The sequence below is a fragment of the Drosophila teissieri genome, chromosome 3L (genome assembly GCF_016746235.2).
Source record: "Drosophila teissieri strain GT53w chromosome 3L, Prin_Dtei_1.1, whole genome shotgun sequence".
NCBI lineage: Eukaryota > Metazoa > Arthropoda > Insecta > Diptera > Drosophilidae > Drosophila > Drosophila teissieri.
The window spans coordinates 18,591,204-18,605,003 of NC_053031.1; the positions used below are offsets into that span (position 1 = coordinate 18,591,204).

Sequence of the window (13,800 nt, forward strand, 5' to 3'; positions counted from 1 at the left end):
TTTATCATGACGTGGTCCTTAGGGCAGGACATGTATATTAATGGTTATATATATATAGTCGGATCTGTAAACAGATTTTAACCAATGCAATGGGGTATTTCATTTATTAAGCTGCCTGTCTAAGCTTATTAAATAGTATAACTAACGATTTTGTCTTAAATGTTGTCTCTGAAATAAACGATTGGGGAAATAAAAACCCTATTATATAAATAATTTTGAGTTTAAGGATCAACGTTTACTTTAAAATTAATAATAAACAAAAATTATTTATTCAATATTGTCCAGCTAAGCAGCTATTTTAAAAAGCCATTTCTAGCGGAATATAGCTAAAGTGCCACCCCCGCTTCCCAGCACTACTGCTTCACACTACACAACACTGCACTGACTGAAACGAAAAAAACACAGATTTTGCAATCCGCAGAAAAGACTTATGAATAGTATTTTTATGCGGATGGCCAGCGCGCAGAGGACCTAAGATGGGCTACGATGTGAATCGCTTTCAGGGGGAGGTGGACGAGGAGCTCACCTGTCCCATCTGCTCCGGAGTGCTGGAGGATCCGCTGCAGGTTTGTTTTGTTTGCAAAGAACACACACCACGCATCATACATATACATGAAATATACAACATACATATCTACCGATTCAGGCCGTGATGTGCGAGCACGCCTTCTGCCGCGGATGCATTAACGAGTGGCTAACCCGCCAGCCCACTTGTCCGGTGGATCGCAATGCCCTGACAACTGCCAACTTGCGAGCAGTGCCTCGCATATTGCGCAACCTACTGTCCAGGTGAGAACCACCCAACGTCTCTTACTATCCACCCTTGTGACCCCTTACTAATCTTTGACCCCTGCCCACCAGACTGTCAATTACCTGTGACAATGCACCTTATGGCTGCACAGCTGTTCTAAAGCTAGACGCCTACAACTCCCATCTGGAGGAATGCATTCACAACCCGAAGCGACCATTTCCCTGCGAGAAGGGTTGCGGCTTTGACATACCCAAGGATGAGCTAAAGGACCACAACTGCGTGCGGGAGCTGCGCACTTTAATTGTCAAGCAGACTGAAAAGATGGGTGAGCTCAAATCGGAGCTCACCGACCAGCAGCTGACAATCAACGAACTGAAGCGTGAGCTGCAGCTATTCAAGGACTTTATGCGTGCCATGCGTGTCTCCAATCCTGCGATGCGGGCCATAGCCGACCAGATGGAGCGTGACGAGGTGATCCGCTGGAGTAGCACACTGCCGCGAGCCAGGGTTACGCGCTGGGGAGGAATGATCTCTACGCCCGACGATGCACTGCAGGTGAAGCCCGGAGTCTACATTTTAAAAAAACTTATATTCACTTTTCATTTCAAAGCTCATGATCAAGCGCGCTTTGTCCGAGTCGGGTTGTCCGCCACACATCCTGGATAGTCTCATGGAGTTCTGCCACGAACGACGTTGGCCCCGAGGACTCAGTTCGCTAGAGACACGACAAACCAACCGCAGGATCTACGACAACTATGTGTGTCGACGCATTCCAGGTAATAAGCTAAAATCCTGAAGCTAGCAGGCTTTACCTTGAAATTTACTCATTCGCAGGCAAGCAAGCTGTGCTCGTTTTGAGCTGCGACAACCTCCACATGACTGAGGACGTCATGATCGATCCAGGTTTGGTCATGATCTTCGCCCATGGCATCGAGTAGGCCCTCCGCCGCTGATTAACCACTTATCATAGGTTAAATGCTAACTATATCGAACAGTGCTCAGTTTTGTTGATTCCTTAACTTAAGAATAAGCATTAAAAACAATATTGTAAGGAAAAACTCGCAAAACAAACCATTCAAGCGCCTCATGACGACTTTCAAGTTGTACAAAAAATATATATTACTTTCGGTTCATTGTTTCTCCCCATTTAGTTAGTACGCAAATTCGTATACTTCATTAAATCGTTCGCATACCCAATATTATATGTTTGATTAAGCGATCTCAACAATTGTCCCTTCGTTATCGTTCACTTCATTCTCATTTTGATAGAAAGAAGGAAGCTGTGAGTGTCTTAATTCGCGTTTAAATTCTTATTGCACACCCTACTTAAAATTCTGAAATATTTGTCAATACTTTTAGAATAAATGTGAAACAAGTAATAAACAGTTTATTTAAATAATGGAAAGATTTGCTCTTACGTCAAATTTTTTTCAATTATGAATTAAAATTTTAATTAAAAATTGTAAAAGAAATTCGTTTATTCATTATTGTGGGTACAGCAATATTCTTGCATATATTTAAGTAATCTCAAATTATTTTTGAAAGTTTTTCTCTTAGATTAAAAATAGTTATACAACTGATTATTCCAATTAAACTGAAAGGGCAGACAAGCGTCTGCATTTGAAAATCCGACACAAATGTTCACTGGGATGCCCCCCACTTGCGAGCACCAACACATTGGAGAAATCTGGCCGCCTCCACTCTTGGGACCCGTAAAAGTTCTGGACAACATCTGTTTCCCGAAAAGGAAATCGAAAAGCAACAAAAACCAGGCACCTCTCAGCGACAAAATAAACAAAAGAAAACCAAACTAGTTCCTCCACGAGCTTTGAATGCAAACCGGTTTCGGCTTTTGTACACCCGTTTTGTTTTTTTCCTACATAATACAACATTATTCAAAGTTTGCATCTGTTACATGTGCCAAAAATCGTTTGATTATACAAGCCAGTTTTCGTATTAATTTTTTGTTCGTATTTGCCGAAACATCTTGAATATTGATAGAAGCAATTAGCGCCATCAGACCAAAGGGGCAGCCCCCTGTGGCGATGGAAAGTGAGAGTTGATCGGCCGCTCGGCCAGGCTGAAATACATCCAGCAGTTGATGGCGAAGCGGCGCAGCCAACGGACGTGTCCAGCTGCGATCTCCAGAGGGAAACTAATCTAATCGAAGAACACGAAATGAATCTATCAATTCCGGTGCTATTTGTGGCCCTCATCTGTGTGGGAGCTGTATCGGCGTTTCCCCAACTGAGGCAGCGCAACGAGAAGCAGGTCCAAACAGGCGTTGAAGATTTGCGTGAGTTGATTTTTATGTTTTAAGACTCTCAAATCTTAGCAAAACTGTGTTCTAGCTTTTATTGGATTGTAAAATTTCCCCAATGCATTTGGAAAATAATATTTTTCTAATCCAAAATTTTGTAATGGTTCACAAATATCTATCTATAAATTTATTCAAATATATGTACATTCAAATAGTGCGAACAAAGAGTGAAATATTTGGTAAATTTATAGATTTCAGAGAACTTTTTAAATAATACTCTTGCGATTATTCGGATTCTTTTATTAGCTACAGCTCCAAGAATTGGATAATTTATAAAAATTTTCATTTTACAGCTTCCAAGGGCGCCACTATCGAGGAAGTAGTGGTGGAATCAGCCTTGTACATAAAACCGAAGTCTAACCCACAGGTACGACGCGTCCGTTCGGTCCTCGATCAAATATCCGGAATCCACGCTACTCATAAGAGGGTGAAGCGTCAGTTTGGACGACAATTTGGTGGTCAGTATGCTGGAAACCCCGGATTCGGCGGAGGATTCGGTGGAGGGCCTGGTTTTGGAGGTGGTTTCGGCGGTAATCAGGATTTTGGAGGTAACCAAGGATTCGAAGGTAATCAGGGATTCGGTGGTAACCCAGGATTCAATGGTAATCCAGGATTCGGTGGTAATCCAGGCTTTGGTGGTAATTCAGGGCTCGGTGGAAAAGTTCAGGCAGGCACATCGGCCGGTGCTGGAGGAACCAAAGCGGGGGTTGATGTTGGAGCCGGACCAGACGGCGGAAATGCCAATGCCAACGTCGAGTTAAATCCGCTTGGACCACTTGGACCCAGTGGTTACAACCAGGAGCAGGCCGCATCCAATGGAGCTGCCCACAGCAACTACAACAATGGACTCAATTCTGGATCCTCGGCCGCCATTGGCCAGGCTCAAGGCTTCCAGTCGCAGAGCACCAATGGATCATTCGGTGCCTCCTCGGCTAGTACGGCTACTCAGTCCCAGAACAGCAGCCCCTTCGGATCCAATAATGCGGCAGGTGCTTCGCTGAGTCAGGTGTACCACCTTCCCAATGGACAGACAATCAACTTTAGCTCCACGAACAGCTTCGCTAATGGAGGAGCCAATCATGGCAATAGCCATGGGTCGGCAGTGTCTGTCAGCCGTTAAAAGCAAAATCCAGCCTACAGGGAAAATACCTCCAAGTTAATCTATTGGTCAGCAATCCTATGTGCAAATGTCTAAAAAACCCAAATAAATATTTATGATTAAATTAAAGATAACTTGGGATATTCTTTAAAATCTCAACGGTCTGATGACTACAATTCACTTACAAATCTGAATTGGACCCTAGGAATTGTAAAAGCTCACGAATTGGCATTGTTGACTATGAAATATTTACCCTTTTGGTATCAACCAAAGACATAACCACGTTTTTAATATTTTGTATTTATTTTTTTGTTTTGTACGGATCACTGAATAGAGTGGTACTCAGTGGTGCTCGTTTTTCCCCTCCTAAAGAAGTACAAGAAATTATTGCTACAATTGATGGGAGTAAATTGTAAAATGATTAATTTTCATTTGTGCGGTCATGCTCAAATAATGATCCTTAAGAAAACTAATCTGACTCGCTTTCGCTCTCCGACTGGAAGTCACCCACTTCGATGGAAAACTTGTACTCCTGATCGCAACCCAAATAGGAATCGCTCATGTAGTACAGAGTGTAGTCGTGTTTTCCCGGGCTAGGTGCCACAAAGTCCAGCTTAACCTTTGCCTTTTGCTGCAGCGTGAGCCGTTTGATGGAGAGCAGGGAGTTGGTCTTGGGATCACCTATAACGACCCACCATCCTTCTTCACGTTTCTGCGGGAAGAATGGGGCAATGACTGGGCCGGTAACCTCATCCTCACGTTCCAGTTGAACCACTACATTGACGGTTGATCCTGAGTTGATGCGATCTTTGTCCACCACTTCATAGTTGAGCTCAATGTTGGGGTACCGGTTGCAGAATCGAGCAACATCGGCCATTTGTAAATCGGAGAGCTGCAATAGGCGAGTGCGATCCTCATCCTCCAGTTCCATGATATCGAAAACGGTTTCGATTTTCTGAAATATAAAACGAAACGTGAGATAAGCCTAGAGAATAAAGTGTTGTTACTCTCACCTTTTCTGTGCACCGCTTGACAATTTCAGGACTAAAGTGCGGCAACTGCTTCAAATACGAATCCTTGCTCCACATGGCCTGCGTGACCATCTGAGCCAACTCCATGGCAGCCACAGCCGGCGAAAGCCAGCCATTTGAACTTAGCACATCTACGCAAGCCTGAATAAGACGAATGGCCTTGCTCAGTATTTGCTCCGTATCGCCTTGCAGTTCAGGTCCCAATTGCAGTCGTGAAAGATGAGCCTGAAGCAGCAAATTGGTCTTGATATGCGGATCATTGAATCTGAAATTACAATAGTAAGGTTCTTTTTCCAATTCTAGATATAGTGGTTTCTTACTTTGGAGCCGTTTCATTGGGTCCTGTGAGTTTGTTGGGCAGTCGCTGAGATAGCGTGCGTAGAACCTGCTCCTCATGATGTCTGACCACCACATCCTCGTACTCTGCTGCCGATGAAATAATTTCCAGCAGGCCACGAACTTTTGTCTTGCTATTAAGGGACAAACTGAAGAGCTCTGTGGAAAAATGATAGGGAAATGAAGATGACAATTGCTTCAACTTAAATCTACTGATTCATACCGATAGTTGTATAGTTAATGTAATAGTAAGCAGCAATCATGCCCAGATTGAGAGGCAGGGTGTCCATATCATCCTCGACGCTGATACACTTCGACTGTTCTAGATCGCTCAGCGTATTCTCCACCAACTCCGAAAGATGGTCGGAGAGATGGCGATGCGTGACGCCCTGCAGGTTGTAGTAATTGGGATTTTGGGTCAATCTTCTGTAGAGGAACGTCCAGGTGAGATAATCCACAGCATCCTGTTTGTTCTCAATCGTCTTGGTGACCACCTCGGCGTTAAAGTGATCGTGCATTCTATGATCCAAATGACTTTCGATGGGCAGCGGCTCGTTGATGAATTTTTTAAAGAAGTCCTTTTTGCTGCTCTGGCACATCAGCACGCACTTGGCATCCGCATCCTCGTTGGGTCGATTGGCTCGACCAATCATCTGCAGCACGTCTGTAATGGGATAGTCCTCATACGAATGATTCTTGCCGTTGTAAAATTGCGTGTCCATGATGATCACCAAGTGAGCGGAGATGCTCATGCCCCAGCAAAGATCCCTGGAGACCACTGCTACTTGCACAGCGCCAGAGTCAAATAGCTGCTCCACCAGGCGATGATCTGAGGCGGATAGTCCCTCATGAAGATAAGCCACTCCTTGCGCCAGGGTCTCCTTCAAGGTTTTATCTGTCATTCTCTCAAGGAACGGCTTGATGTCCTCCTCCTCAGCATGGAAGAATCGATTGGGTTGCAAATCCGAGGCTGCGTAGGTCAGAACGTCAATTGCAGTGAGCCTGGCCTGCTTTCTGGACGAGACGAAAACAATCACCGGCTTGTGGGCGCTGTACTTGAGGATGGCATTGTAAACAGGCTTGGACATTGTGGCAATTCTGGTAGCGTTGTGGGTGACATTATAGCCTTGGATGTGCAGCTCCAACGGAATGGGACGCACGCTTGGGTGGAAATTGAATGTGGCATTGGGATTACAGCCCAGCCACTGGGCGACATCCCTGGCATCCGTTAGCGATGCAGACAACGCCACTATTCTGATCTGTTTCTCAATCTGTGAGCTAATGTATCTCATCCTAGAGCATACTATCTCCATAACAGGACCATCCTCTCCTCCCACCAGCTGCAGTTCGTCCACAATAAACAGGTTTACCAGTTGTACGTTCTTCCTCTGTTTCCATCTACGAGACAACACATCCCATTTATCCGCAGTAGTGATCACCAGCTGTCCCTTGGCTATAAGCTTAAGATCGGTTCCAGTTTCGCCGGTCAATTTAACCACTTTTATATCCAGCGATCCAAATTTGTTATGCCAATCTGCAAAAACTAAATCCGCCAAAGCCTCTTGCGAGACCAAATAGACACATCGGGCATCGGATTGAGTAGTGAACAAGCGCATGATGGCAAACTCCGCAATAGTCATCTTTCCGGATCCAGTTGGTGCTCCAACAAAGACATTTTCATCACTATTGTAGACTGCATTGAAGACTTGGGTCTGAATGGGATTGAATTGCGGGAAGCGTTGCGAATAAAACGATTCAAATTTCGGCTGCCGCAGTGCACTTATAGGAAGCGGTTGGAGATCCAACAGCTCCGTAGGTGGCATATTCTTCTCGGGCAGAATTAAGTGTCGGAAAGACACTGGTAATTGGGTCTCTGCTCCTATCCAGCGATCTGAGACAATGCGAAGGAAGTACTGCGGTGGCAGAGGTTCAAATACAGGCACAAAGAACTTTAGCTGGTGCTCATCTTGGGAATACTTCTGCTTTAGCAGGAAAAACTCATGATGGAGAATGAGTTCCGAGTCGACATCTTCAATTAAAACCCAAAAACCTTCCGACTGGCCATGCACCTTTTCATCCCATTGGAAATCCGGTGTAATGGTGAGTTCCACTCTCAGGGTTCCCCTTGTTATAGGTTGAATGTGCGTGGAGAGCTCCAGTTTGGGGAACTGGTGCACAAACTTGTGGATAGTTTTTCCTAGCTTGGGCATTCTAATCAGCTCACCAAGTTCATGTGGCTCTAGATCGTAAAGCCTGCCCCAAGGGAAGTGTTTCTTCTCCAGTTTCTTGGCAATCTCATCGGGCATCTTCTTGAACTGTCTCAGAGGAGTCATAGATTGCCACATCCTTCTGTCAATCATCTTGCAGAGCGTCAACGTTTTGTCCGCCAATTGAGCCCATCCGCGGGTCAATACAATCTCAAAAATGGCTCTCATAAGACGGGCAGCAGATTGGGTAATGAACACCATATCCGACATCAATGCAAAGCCCTCCAGTTTCAACTGGGAGATATAAGCTTGCAACAAAACATTGACCTTGGCGCTGTGCTCCTCAATGGACTCCTTAATGGGAATGGGCACTCGTTCCATGAGCTTCTGCAGCTCCAATTTTTCCTCTTCTCTGACGGAAATATGACGGAATTCCGAGGATAGGGAAAATACGCGGAACAACTCGATCTCACTAAGAGTTTGCTTAAGCAGCTGGTTGTAAGTCAGCATGGTTTCATGGGTTAGGTAATAGTGAGAGGCAATGCGACCCAGATCAGTCACCTGGAAGTGTCCCGTCTTTCGATCGTATTTAACAAGGCCACTCCGCTCCAGACAGCAAGCTGCGGTGTGCAGGAGATCAGCCCGATGCTGCTCCAACAGAGGATCAGCCTTAATGGCATCGTGGGAAACTCCGTATAACGTGGGATTCCTCAGCATTCTAATGTACAGATAAGTGTAGCCCAACCAGTTAACTGCATCTTGGAGATGTTGGACCGTTCCTAGAACAATCTCTGCATTCAGCATGTCAGGAAGCTTGGAGATGAATTGGGACTCAATCGGCAACTGCTGGTTGAGCAAGGAGAGATAGAACTGCAACTCACTGTGATTGGTTATAAGAATACCCTCACCCTTGGTGTCATACTGCGGTCTTCCAGCACGACCCAACATCTGTAGAACATCCAAGGCACTCAGCTCCACCCAACGTCCTTTTTCCGGATTGTACACCTGCGTGCCCTTGATGATTACAGTGTGGGCAGGCAGATTCACACCCCAAGCTAGAGTGGCGGTGGAAACCAAAACTTGAATGTGCCGATCAGCGAATAGATCTTCCACCAAAGTACGATCGACGCGGGTCATTCCAGCATGATGAATGGCGAAGCCGTAGGGCAATAACTCCTTTAGCTCTGTGTTCTTTACTTGCTCGGCTTCAGTACGCAGCACTTCCATGCTTGCTGACCCCTCCTTTAGAAAGCTACCAAGGGTATCTTGCTCCAGGCACATGTCTCTCACGGCTCTAGCCGTTTTTCCAGTCTCCTTGCGCGAGTGTACGAAAACCAGGACCTGATTACGCCCAGCATGCTCCATGGTCTTTTCATAAACAATCTCGTTCATCACCTGGAACCGCTTTAGGGCCTTCTTCTCCGTCACACCGATATACTGCTGCTCCAGGGACACAGGCCGATAGCTGTTATCAAAGTAGAACAGGCCCTTATCGGGTTTTACGCGTAAGAAGGTGGCCACGTCCTGATAGTTGGGCAGTGTGGCAGATAAGCCCACCAAACGCACCTCCTCCTGGGTAGTTTCAATATTCCTTATCGTACGTGCCACCAGGGCCTCAAGCACCGGACCACGCTCGTCGTGGAGCAAGTGAATCTCATCGATGATTACCAATCGCACTAAGCTCACAAAGGTACGCTCTCCTCCCTTTCGAGTGATGATGTCCCATTTCTCTGGTGTGCACACAATCACCTGAGTGGCGGCAATCTGTTCCCTGGTCAGCTGGTGATCTCCAGTCAACTCGGAGACCGTCAGATTGTAGCAAGCAAGGCGTCGTCCAAAATTGCCGACCATTTCCTGCACCAGAGATTTCATGGGAGCCACGTAGATGATTTTGAAATCCTGAGCATTGATGGTGCCATCCTCGTTGATGTGCTTTCCAATCTCCCGCATCATGGTTAGCAAGGCCACATTAGTTTTACCAGCTCCAGTAGGGGCGCACAGCAGCATATTCTCATCACTGTCCAGTGCGGCCTTGTACAAACGACTTTGGATACGATTAAGGGTCTTGAAACCCTCGAACACAGGCTGCACATATTTCGGGAGCTTGTCCACAGGCTGAAGTTCCTCATTGGCATCAAATGGTACGGGTTTTAGCGCAGGCACGTGCACCTCCTCGTAGCCTTTTCGTTGTTTCCTGTAGGAACCGTCGGGCAGCTGGCAGCGCTTGTTTGCCATAAAGTGGGATCCTTGAGTGAATGCCATCTCTTCCAACTCGAGTAGCTGTCGCACACCAGCCACCTGACCGGCAGCCGCCGCTCCACCATCCTCTGCATCTCCTTTTCCACGCTTACTTCCCCGTGCTTCGCCCTCGTCCTGATCCTCAGACTTTCCCGTATCCAATTGACGAAGGATTTTGGCTAACGCAGAATTTCCGCGCATCTTCTCGCGAATTCTTTGCCGCTCACTGTCTGTTTGAGCCGAGGCCAGCATGGTGCAGTAGAGTACCATCTGCCGGTTAAGCTTCAATTGCTTAATGAAGTCAAAGCAATCGTAGCCCAGCAAAAGCACCAATTGATTTTCGCAATCGCGATCGTCGGCGGCATCTTTCAGGATCTTCAGCACGTCGGCAGCTTTGCTTTGCGACACCATGGCATCCTTATAGAATTTGCTCAGACAACGCTGCAACCAATACGCATCTATGTCCAGAGGATGCAAGGAGCGCTCTTTCTTTACATTATTGGCGGCTTCCTCGTTGGCCAACTGGAAAAGGATACACGAATTATAAATAGGAATCGAAATTTTAACTACATTACTCACATTTTCTGCATGCAGGGTGTGATCGATGCGGGCCTCCTCCCCTTCATCCTGGGCATCATCATCGCGAATCTCACCATACATATCGTTGTCGCTCTCCTCCTCGGATTCCTCAAACTGGACATTGATGCCGTAGGTTTCATCGATCTGCTCCTCGTTGTTGGGAGCAGCAGTCAAAGCATTCACGGCATCGCTGCCAAAGTCTGTGATTTTTTTGCCCAGGTTAACTAACAGGGCAAATCGCTCATCAGTAACTGCGCCCAGCAAGCTGTCCACATCCCTCTTTCGCTCCCGATCTTTTAAGCGATCGTTCTTGAGGACAGCCAGAATCTCATCAGCGGCACCGCACAGGATATCCCTAGGCTGATCCCCCAGAGCCTCCTGGATGAAGCTGAGCAGGACCTCGTAGGTCTGTCGGGTTTCTTGGGTCTTGGGCCGATACACAATGCCCACCATCTCATCGATGCCCTCGGAGAGCAGGGTAGCTCCCTTCATCCGCTCGAAGTCATACTGGGCCTCGTCTCGCTTCTGGCGTTTCACCTTGCGCTCCTCCGTTTTTTCCGGCTTCGTCCGCTGGTACCGATCTCCCATTCTAGTTCCGTCCAGCTTTCCCACCAAGGAGCACACCTCGCCAGTGGCCTCATCGCGCCGCGGGCGTTCGATGAGTCGGACATCGGCTTGCAGCACAAGATTGGAGTTCTGAAATATGGAAAACGCATTTTACGTGTTTGTGAAATTCGGTTCAGACGCCGCATGGAATGGGAAAGTTTTTCCGAGCGGGAATTTGCAATTACCGCCTTGTACTCGTACTGCAGCTGACGTGCTGCGGCATCCGCCATGACTGTTTAGTGGTTTTCACGGGTATTTTGCACTTAAATTAACCTATTTTACAACTTTTTGCAGAAAAATCGGAGAGAAACGCCGCTGTTTGTGGTTACTCGTGCTGCCAGATTGTTAGTCTATTTTCCGAAAGAGTTGCCATATGCGCGAAGGCAACTGAAAATCGTTACCAGGGCTGCCATTTATATGATCCTATTGTTTGCGCGCGCCACCATATTTAAAAAAATTAAGATCCATATTTAAGATTTTGGGTAAGGCCTATTAACTTTTGTAAACACCAAATTAAAAAAAAACCTTTTTAAAAAGTTGCTTTTTAAATTGCATTCGGACTAGCACTACACAAATGAAAGTGGTATACAACTGGCGATAATTCCTATAATTTAGGTGTGTTTAGTATATTTATGCCATGAACTGTGGCCTTTGGTCACACTGGCAGCGACGTCGGCAGCGATGCCGACGTCTATTTACAACGCATCGTTTTGTTTATTGTTCAGTCAGATCAAAGTAACGTGCTTATATATGAGGCTGCAGCTGGTTTAACTGGAAACATTTGCCGTCCGTCGACTGATCGAGATCATTGCACAAGGCTGTCACAAGTCATTACTACGCAACCGAAGGGAAACCAGAGAGGACGACCCAGTGCGAGCATGCTGCTGCCCCCGTACCAGGAAGCCTGCAATCCCGGCTTCTGTGATTGCCCGTTTCCCAACTCCATTGAGGTCACCAACCACAAGGGCCACATACCTGACCTGGTCAGGTGCCGTTGCGGCGAGGACGAGCCCGGAAACGTGAACGCCTGGCGGTGGCACGCCACTGATGAATCGGATGCCGTGGTCAACGACAGGGACATTATCTTCCATCCCACCTACAGTCAGGGCACGGCGATTGTGAGGGGGGAACAAGCTCTGAAAGCAAACATGGTGCACTTTTGGGAGATGCGCGTCATCACGACTCTGGCCGGCACGGATGTGGTTAGTTACCAGCTCGGCTTGGCAACTAGTTGGGACGCTCAACGTGACGAATGTCACTCAAAGTCGTCGCCTTAAAATAGAACACCACTAACCAGGCATCTGGTGTACTCGATTCCATTGGAGACGGCTTGATTGTTCGCTTCATTGTATTATGGATTACAGATTGTAACGCGGCGATAAGATAACAGACACAGCGGGAGGAGGAAATCTCAGCACCCCAACTAGATGATAAGCCAGCTAAAGTTCAATGTAAATAATGCTCTCTTTATAATTGCCTTCGTTTTCTTTCAACTTTTCCTAGATGTTCGGCATCGGCACGGAAAGCGTTAATCTAGGGCAGTTCAAGTTCCACTTTGTCTCGGCTCTGGGCACCAATGCCCAGTCCTGGGGCTTCTCGTACTCCGGAAGAATTCAGCACTGTGGCGAGCTACTGCCTTATGGCCAAAAGTTCTCGCAGGGCTGCCTGATTGGTGTCTGTTTGGATCGAACGCGTGGCCACCTGGAGTTTTATCTGAATCGCAGATCACTAGGAGTGGCCTACACCAATGTACCTACGGATCCGGATGTTAAAATATATCCCATGGTCTGCTCCACAGCCGCAAAGTCCGTGATTAGGCTGATCAACTGCACTTCGCAACCAGTGTCACTGCAGCTGCGATCTTTTCAAGCATTGTCCAGGCAGCCCCTCAAGCTGGCGGAACTGCGTCAAATGCCCGGTCTCAAAGGCATCATACAATCCTACTGGTTTCTGGCGCCGCCAATTCGTTACTCCAGGAACTCCCGCGAAAACGAATTAGATCTGGGCGATGAAGCTGTGCTCTCAAGCTCCAAGCAAAGGTTAAGGCGAAAACAAAAGTACCGAGGTAAGATCATGGAGTGACTTCCAATATCAATTCTGCCACATCACTTTTGTAATTACCATTAATAGAAACTGACGATGCGGCTGTTGATGAGGACGACTTGTACGCCAATGCACACAAAATCACGTTGCGGAGCAGTGATAGCGGCGACGAGGAGCATACCGCTAGTGTCCAAGAGATGTGCGACGAGTACTTCCACTACCTGCTTTAGCCTTACCAACCATATCAATATGTTTAAGTATGCATTTATTTGAAGAAGCGTAGTTATACATCTTTTAAATGCTGATGCCACTTTTAATTACGTTTAGACTTCCTAAAATACAAATTTAACAAAACAACATTATAACTTACCCTTTCTTAACCTTTTGCATTATAACACGGCTACCAGGATATGGCGTGCTCTATTAGTGTTTTATCCAGGCCAAACGGCATTGGGGGTGGCGTACATCAATGAGCCCGTTGAGCCGCGCAATAATTGATCTGTATTTCGGCCGAAAGATCTCACAAAAGGTACATTGCTGCTTTGATCCTTTCAAGAATTATTAAACAAGCAACCAGAAAAAGTTTTTAA

The 13,800-nt window shown here is 46.6% G+C and overlaps 4 protein-coding genes across 5 annotated transcripts; 3 read left to right on the top strand and 1 right to left on the bottom strand.

Annotated features, from left to right (window-relative positions):
• Positions 1-355: 355 nt before the first annotated feature.
• Positions 356-1,822, top strand: LOC122617188 (E3 ubiquitin-protein ligase NRDP1). Its single transcript, XM_043792922.1, has 5 exons — positions 356-566; positions 647-789; positions 862-1,306; positions 1,362-1,527; positions 1,586-1,822. The coding sequence occupies exons 1-5, from the start codon at positions 477-479 to the stop codon at positions 1,687-1,689; spliced, it is 948 nt and encodes a 315-aa protein (XP_043648857.1). The 5' UTR covers positions 356-476; the 3' UTR covers positions 1,690-1,822.
• A 956-nt stretch (positions 1,823-2,778) lies between these two features.
• LOC122617225 (ATP-dependent RNA helicase glh-2) lies at positions 2,779-4,299 on the top strand. Of its 2 annotated transcripts, XM_043792981.1 has the most exons (3): positions 2,779-3,047; positions 3,365-3,637; positions 3,719-4,299. In XM_043792981.1, exons 1-3 carry the CDS (start codon positions 2,930-2,932, stop codon positions 4,189-4,191), a joined length of 864 nt encoding a protein of 287 aa, XP_043648916.1. In that variant the 5' UTR covers positions 2,779-2,929; the 3' UTR covers positions 4,192-4,299. The 2 variants fall into 2 exon arrangements, with proteins under 2 accessions (XP_043648916.1, XP_043648915.1); XM_043792980.1 differs by having other exon boundaries at positions 2,810-3,047; positions 3,365-4,299.
• Positions 4,300-4,450: 151 nt separating this feature from the next.
• Positions 4,451-11,510, bottom strand: LOC122616362 (putative U5 small nuclear ribonucleoprotein 200 kDa helicase). Its single transcript, XM_043791794.1, has 6 exons — positions 11,353-11,510; positions 10,562-11,257; positions 5,761-10,504; positions 5,522-5,696; positions 5,184-5,466; positions 4,451-5,125 (listed from the first exon to the last, which is right to left on the bottom strand). Exons 1-6 carry the CDS (start codon positions 11,395-11,397, stop codon positions 4,640-4,642), a joined length of 6,429 nt encoding a protein of 2,142 aa, XP_043647729.1. The 5' UTR covers positions 11,398-11,510; the 3' UTR covers positions 4,451-4,639.
• A 323-nt stretch (positions 11,511-11,833) lies between these two features.
• On the top strand, positions 11,834-13,537 carry LOC122617208 (SPRY domain-containing SOCS box protein 3). Its single transcript, XM_043792954.1, has 3 exons — positions 11,834-12,369; positions 12,671-13,232; positions 13,298-13,537. The coding sequence occupies exons 1-3, from the start codon at positions 12,046-12,048 to the stop codon at positions 13,438-13,440; spliced, it is 1,029 nt and encodes a 342-aa protein (XP_043648889.1). The 5' UTR covers positions 11,834-12,045; the 3' UTR covers positions 13,441-13,537.
• The last annotated feature ends 263 nt before the right edge of the window (positions 13,538-13,800 follow it).

What these genes read in the sequence shown, in the direction of transcription:
- LOC122616362 (XM_043791794.1), bottom strand. Translation starts at nt 11,397, where the DNA reads ATGGCGGATGCCGCAGCACGTCAGCTGCAGTACGAGTACAAGGCG. An exon ending in TGCAGTACGAGTACAAGGCG is followed by an intron (nt 11,258 to 11,352) that starts GTAATTGCAAAT and finishes TCCATATTTCAG; the next exon opens with AACTCCAATCTTGTGCTGCA. An exon ending in TCAAGCGGTGCACAGAAAAG is followed by an intron (nt 5,126 to 5,183) that starts GTGAGAGTAACA and finishes TTTATATTTCAG; the next exon opens with AAAATCGAAACCGTTTTCGA.
- LOC122617225 (XM_043792980.1), top strand. Translation starts at nt 2,930, where the DNA reads ATGAATCTATCAATTCCGGTGCTATTTGTGGCCCTCATCTGTGTGGGA. An exon ending in AACAGGCGTTGAAGATTTGC is followed by an intron (nt 3,048 to 3,364) that starts GTGAGTTGATTT and finishes TTCATTTTACAG; the next exon opens with CTTCCAAGGGCGCCACTATC.
- LOC122617188 (XM_043792922.1), top strand. Translation starts at nt 477, where the DNA reads ATGGGCTACGATGTGAATCGCTTTCAGGGGGAGGTGGACGAGGAGCTC. An exon ending in CGCCCGACGATGCACTGCAG is followed by an intron (nt 1,307 to 1,361) that starts GTGAAGCCCGGA and finishes TTCATTTCAAAG; the next exon opens with CTCATGATCAAGCGCGCTTT. An exon ending in TGTGTGTCGACGCATTCCAG is followed by an intron (nt 1,528 to 1,585) that starts GTAATAAGCTAA and finishes ACTCATTCGCAG; the next exon opens with GCAAGCAAGCTGTGCTCGTT.
- LOC122617208 (XM_043792954.1), top strand. Translation starts at nt 12,046, where the DNA reads ATGCTGCTGCCCCCGTACCAGGAAGCCTGCAATCCCGGCTTCTGTGAT. An exon ending in CTCTGGCCGGCACGGATGTG is followed by an intron (nt 12,370 to 12,670) that starts GTTAGTTACCAG and finishes AACTTTTCCTAG; the next exon opens with ATGTTCGGCATCGGCACGGA. An exon ending in GCGAAAACAAAAGTACCGAG is followed by an intron (nt 13,233 to 13,297) that starts GTAAGATCATGG and finishes TACCATTAATAG; the next exon opens with AAACTGACGATGCGGCTGTT.